The sequence below is a fragment of the Cololabis saira genome, chromosome 9 (genome assembly GCF_033807715.1).
Source record: "Cololabis saira isolate AMF1-May2022 chromosome 9, fColSai1.1, whole genome shotgun sequence".
NCBI lineage: Eukaryota > Metazoa > Chordata > Actinopteri > Beloniformes > Belonidae > Cololabis > Cololabis saira.
The window spans coordinates 37533110-37539811 of record NC_084595.1 but is presented as its reverse complement, the minus strand read 5'-3'; the positions used below and the strand labels follow the sequence as shown (position 1 = coordinate 37539811).

Sequence of the window (6702 nt, the reverse complement as noted above, 5' to 3'; positions counted from 1 at the left end):
CTACAAAGGCCAGGTCCTTGAGCAAATCCATAGGGAAAAGGGATTTCAATTAAGTACAAAAGCAGGTCCATGCAACAGCTTTGTTTGACCTTTTTGGTGTGAAATTAGTCAGAACTGTAGTAACTCATGTGATCCCTATCTTGCATCTACAAAGATAAAATATATAAAGCCAAAATTATAAAAATATGTGAAATAGATAGGCTATTACAGATAAACAGCTTAAAAACAAAGAGGAGGTGTCAATTTTATCCTTTCGTTTTGTAATTTTAAAAACTATTAAAAAAAAAGGCTACATTTTATCCTGGGACCAAAACAAAGAGCTCTGCATGAAGAAAGGGGAGAAAAAAATGACCTTTTAGACCTACCTGTTTTTCTGAATAACTGAAATGAATTTACCCACATTGAGGTGGTGGAATTTGTCTTTTATGGGTGTAAACGTGCTTTAAAGATGAGCCAAACAAAATGCATTCAAAATTGACACATTGTAACTTTTTTTTAATCTTATTTTAGAACAGCCATGTAAAGTCCTATACGTAACAGAATGGGTGTGAAATGTTTCCTCCTACAGACAAGTATTAGCCTCCATGTCTGAGAAATCAATAACAAGCCTTCCCATCTCCTCTGTCAGCTGCGCCATAACCTCAAAACACCTCAAACACCCCCAACTCCCCCTTCTCATAAAGCCCTCACCCCTCTATTCATTGTAAATAACTGTTCAAAAGCACAATGCGCGCTGGACCGCTTTATTCAGTCGCACAACTTCCCTGGACTTTAATTGGTCCCTGGAGGATGCGGAGAGCGCGGATTGGAGGAAAGTTTCTCCTCAAGTCCACACACCCCCACCCCGCACATATCCGTGCTCCAGTGTTAGTGGGATTCCAGTTGTGTTCACATCCCCACACTCACAAACAGGCTCTCGGTTTGCTGTCCCCACATCTCCAACTTTTAAATGTGGCGAGGGATGCGCAACTAAAGACCGGCGCTGCTGCTCATCCAGAAGTGAACCATCCCAGAGGTCAGGCACAAGAAGAAAAAAACAAGGAGAGAGTTTGTCCAACTTCAAGGCAGGAGCAAATCCAACATCAAGAACGAAAATGGTGTCGGCTGGACTGGAGATCGTGGGACTGTCGATGTGCGTAATTGGCTCTCTGCTGGTGATGGTGGCGTGCGGGCTGCCCATGTGGAAGGTGACCGCTTTCATCGAGGCCAACATCGTGGTGGCGCAGACGATCTGGGACGGCTTGTGGATGACGTGCGTGGTGCAGAGTACGGGCCAAATGCAGTGCAAGGTGCACGACTCCGTGCTCGCCCTGAGCCACGACCTGCAGGCGGGCAGGGCGCTCACCATCATCTCCTCCGTGCTGGGCGTGCTGGGGCTCATGGTGGTGATCGCCGGGGCGCAGTGCACCAACTGCATCCGCGTGGAGAACGTCAAAGCTCGGGTGGTGAACGCCGGTGGAGCCGTCTACATCGTGAGCGGGCTGTGCGTGCTGGTTCCTCTGTGCTGGATGGCCAACAACATCATCTCGGACTTCTACAACCCGCAGGTGCCGTCGTCCCAGAAGAGGGAGATCGGCGCCGCGCTCTACATCGGCTGGGCGGCCGTGGCGCTGCTGCTGATCGGGGGGACGCTGCTGTGCTGCTCCTGCCCCCCCAGCGGGAACTCGGGATACTCGGTTAAATACGCACCGACCAAGAGAACCACGCAGAACGGGGACTATGACAAGCGGAATTATGTGTAGCTGCATGCGCAGGGCGCGCAGCGCAGCGGGCGGTGCGTAAAAGTGGCACGCAGCTTTTTCAAAAACTGTTTTTTTTTTTTTTAACGGACGTTTTCTTTGCACCTGAAAGAATTTTGTTTGTTCGTTTTGTTTATTTGTTGTTGTTGTTTTTAGAAATCTGAACTTTGAAATCAATGGAAGCCTTAATGCTATTTTTTACACTGGTCTTTCAGTATGTTCGGGCCACAAATTAACGCATCCTTTTCGTGTCTGCAGGAGATTAAAAAAAAAAAAAAGACTATCATCTACAAGAGGTAGCTCAAGACAAAAAGGAGTATCTTTGTTAGGTACCTGCTTTTGTAAGTCTTCTAAATTGTTAGTGTTTTCGATTGTTTGGTGTTGTAACTACAGTGTTTTTTTTTCCTTTGTCGTGGAAGTCTTGCCACCGAAAATATACACTGCTCATTTTCCACAATGTGCAATGTCAGCACAAAGTTGTAAAGAAACTGAGAATGGTTGCGCTCCCCACGCATACAAAGACCAATTTCCTTTAGGGGAACTACACCGCCATCTTGACAACAATGTATAACAATTAAAGACAATACTGAGAGGAAAAGTGCACTCATATTAAAGCCTTAATAACTCGGACTGGATTTTGTGTGTACGTGTGCATCTCAGAGGTTGAATACCTGGGTCTCTGAACTTTGCTGTCTACTTTTGGACCTTTAGATTACAGAGACCCTCGATGAACACGCCTTTATTTTTGCCGTTTTGAGCACCTACAAAGTTGTTTTTGTTCTTTTTTGTCGGTTTTTTTGTGTGATTTTCCGTGCAGGAAAGTATGTTTCTTCACAAATTCTAGGAATAAACTTTGTTTTATGTTGCTGTTTTGAAGTTTAACGTAATGATTCCATATCCATGTGTATGAAATGCAATACTGTTTCATTTTATTAAGATTAAACTGAATATATTGTCTAAAATGTTTATTTAAAGTGTGTTCTTAAAAACAAAACAAAAAAAAGCAAAGGTCTGCAAAGCTGAAGTGCGCTCCTCGGCTGTGCGTAAAAACACGCCGTTCCCACCAAGAGTCCACAAACCAACCCCCACGGCGGGAGAAAAGTATTTTGGTTATCCATAGAAATCCAGATGACAATGCTCATTCAGCTAGAGTGGGGCTCTGCTGTTCAGCTCACAATACTCACCCCTCACCCCCTTTTTCAGATCACCCCCTCCCCTCCTCATCAGCAGTCAGTGAAAGGGGCTCAAATTAAAGCTGTGGTTCGAGCTGCTGGAATCGTCTTGCTACAAGTCACTCATTCATTCACAGGTCGTCATCCTCAGCTGCCTCCGACGGGAATAGACTGATGGGCTCCGTGAGAAATGATTACACATCTTCCAGCATCACAGTTAGTCAAACTCAGTGGATGAGACTGCAGACAGCAAATTTGCAGAACAATCTCACTATTGGCAAGATCAGAAAAGGAAACCACAAGATATTTCAGTGTGTAGCACCACTAAAACTGTGACTGGATTACTAGAGATTATCCATACTTGTTTTGCCTGTGACTTAAGAATCTTAGCAGGTCATATGCTTCTTCAAAGTTGAAAATAAAAATTCAGCATACAGTCAGAGGAATTTGTTACAGGCGACAGGAGAAATAGTTTTTTGACATGAGAGTTCAAGTTCTCATTTGGTACAAAGGGTTTGTACAAACTTCCAACCACATTGCAAAGATTTAATCTGTTTCATAAACAGAGGAACATAGAAGATCAGTTTACAGTTAAAACAACAGTTAATCAGTGGAATCAGAGACAGGGATTTCAGTTGTGATGGAGTAGGACCTGATGACATGCAGAGGTGTATTCTAAGAGTATATCTAATATTGAAAGTCTATTAAAGACATTTTGTTATTTTTGATTGCTTTGAGAAAATATTGATATTTCTTTGGTCACATTTCCTTCGAGAAGAATAGGCACAAATCTGAGGCTGAAATGTATCATCAAATACTTAAGATAATAAAATGCTGAAATATGCATATTTTCTTGTTAACTGGGGATATTTAATTCATTATAAACTGTAAAACAGAACATAAATAAATAATTTCTACTCTCATTTTGAATTAAAATACCAGTAATATTTTCTTTGTGAGGTATATTTTTAAATATGCACGCTTGTTCTGAGTTACCTCCAGTAGTTGTTCGTACTTTGTGGTCTGCTTGGGCTTGAGTACACTAAGAGTGATTTCTGGAAACGTAATGTGCCTCTTCTGAGATGATATCAGACTTTTTTTGTTAAATAACACTCTTTCAGTCACCTACCCTGGCCAGTCATAAGCCTTCACTTTGTGAAAATTCTCAGAAACAAGATTAAGGATGGCTGGCAAGGCTATTAGTCACTGCAAAGAATGTGATGGAGCGCAAAGTGTGTAAGGCATGTTACGTTTTCAGTGTCTGCATGTGTGTGTGTGTTGAGGGAGTTGGTGGTGTGGTGGGAAATGGTGGGAGGAGGTGGGGTGCACCTTTAAAGAAAACCCTAATTCTAATGAGAATGGAGGCAAATGGTGCGAGTGACGTCACTCAGTGGGCACTCACCATGGCAACCAGGCCAAACCTGCAGTTGCCTGGCTACAAGTGCATATAATGTGGTGGTATGGATGAGCCTAATAAAAGGCCTGGCTGGCAGACATTCCAGCAAGTGTGGACACACACATGCGCACTCACATGCACACTGCATATACACAGCAGTCTGGGGGTGAAGGAAGGATTTACTGAAAGCTTATAATGGTCACTGCAAACAGCTGGGACAGCAAAACACTCACGCTTCAGTGTGTGTCATTTTACTAGGGAATGCTACATGCCGCCAAAAACTAAACTGTAACACGACTAGTACAAATGAGTAATACAGTTTGAGAGTGTTGATGACGATACAACGGTTTTTCACAGACACAGGTTACATGAGTTATTGAGAAGCACTAAACTGCTCTCTGAACTTGACCTCATTCAGCCGGACGCACAGCAAAGGTCAGGTTGCTGACATGTTTCAGATTTGTGCAGTCATCTGTGAGGGAAGTGTGTTTTTTGTTTTGTTTTGGAGGATGGGCTGTGGCATTACTTCTCCTGACGTGAACTCTGCACTCGGAGCTGGTCTCGGATAAGGCCAAAAGTCAATTCCCTGCTCTGACGAGGCATGATCTCATCAGAACCCCCCTCCAGCACACACACACACACACACACACACACACACACACACACACACAAAGGGGATTGTGGGGCCTGCTGTTTCATTCCAGGAAAAGCCAATTTATGGAAAGTCCATTCATTTATAGCACTGAACAGAGAAAGTTGATACTAAAAACACAACCAAAGGAGTGTAGATGATTTCTGACACAAAGGAGACTTAATTCATGTTTTTATCGGTTGACTCACACCAGGGCCAGCAGGTGCATACAGTCTGCAGGCGTCCAGCTGAATAGAGCTTACTCACACATAGTAAAGCCAAGAATCGGCAGGTGGTTAAATGCAGAGGACAAACATGGCTTTGTCTAAAGGGTTAAAGACCCCATGAGCCATTTGTTTGAAAAACAATGCGAGAACCAGCATGGTTAGAGATCAGGGGCGAAAAAAGGAAAAAAAAAGTTGCCTGGCATGTCCACAAAGTTTATAGCTCGGTGACTCACACGTTTTTGTCCAAAACCTGTAGCACAACCAGGCTTCCTGTGCATGGGGACAACGGAACAAGAAACAGGAAGGAACATGGAGGGTGTGGAAAGGAGGAGGAGGAGGATGGAGTCTGTGTTTCAATGCGTGCAATGCTGTGCAAATTTCTCTGAAACCAACTGTAAATTCACCAAGACAGGTGCAACAACAATTCTTCAGTACGTGTCCAACAAGCAGCCGATTTTAGACTCATTTAGCACATTTACCACCCGTACACTCACTGTAGAGAAAACTTTGTAAAAACAAATACAACAGTAACAATGCAATGTGTTCCTTTATGGATTCTAGAAATTCTACCACTTCTGACGAATAAATCAAAACGATTATAAAGAAACTCTATGTCAGTTCGTGACAAGTTTACATTGGTTTCATAGTGGGAACATTTTTTTAGTTAGATAATTATTGTGAGAATGAAAAATTTCATCAAGCATTATTTGGAATTTCAAGTCCTAAATGCAGTGAATAATGATGGATTAGTGGCAAATCCAACATTTTACATCTGTTTTTAATGACTTTTCTTGAAATCCAGATCCTTAAACTGCAATTTTAAATTCCAGCCAGGCTCCAAAATCTTCCAAATATATCACATATGTTGCGGCATGGTGACAAATATGTACTTAATTATGATAAAAAACACAAAGAATCATCTGATGCAGTGGCCCAACTGTAGTGAAACATGATATATATTTCATGTGACAAGTGATTCACATGATAATAAATAAGATAATGTCTGGTTATAAATATGCAAACTGAATAACTGTGTGTCTCAACGTTGTAAAATGATATACTATGTACAGCAAACATGCTTATATGTACTGTATGTCCATCCCATTGTTTATTAGTGTAAGTGTATAAAATCAGATTTATCAGTGAAGAACAATGAAAAATCAGAGGAGAAAAATAGAAAGAGATCAATGAAGATGGTAGTAGTGTTCCCCAACGGCATCAACTTACAACCAATTTTACAAAAATATAAACATTGTGAAATATGTAGAAAAAAACACCATCCAGTGTTGTTAAATATTTGAACTGTGTGTTTAAATCTCAATGATTAGACAGCATTGCTTCCTGAATGTGTGATATTCTATTGTGTTTGAATAACTGCACTCTACGCTCAGTTATTCATTTGTCACCGGTTTTCCTCCGAGGACTGAGGAAACAGAGTTCTCCAACTCTGAAAGTCTTTTCTACCTCCTGCTTTACACATGGGCGGTCTGACCTATAGACAAACCAACTAAGCACCAGACTCATCACTGAGAAGTTA

At 42.0% G+C, this 6702-nt stretch overlaps 1 protein-coding gene across 1 annotated transcript; it reads left to right on the top strand.

The window, feature by feature from the left end:
* Window positions 1–848: 848 nt before the first annotated feature.
* Window positions 849–2701, top strand: cldn5a (claudin 5a). Its single transcript, XM_061729479.1, has one exon. The coding sequence runs from the start codon at window positions 1095–1097 to the stop codon at window positions 1740–1742; it is 648 nt and encodes a 215-aa protein (XP_061585463.1). The 5' UTR covers window positions 849–1094; the 3' UTR covers window positions 1743–2701.
* The last annotated feature ends 4001 nt before the right edge of the window (window positions 2702–6702 follow it).

Excerpts from the sequence above, each read along its gene's own strand:
- cldn5a (XM_061729479.1), top strand. The coding sequence starts at position 1,095 with ATGGTGTCGGCTGGACTGGAGATCGTGGGACTGTCGATGTGCGTAATT.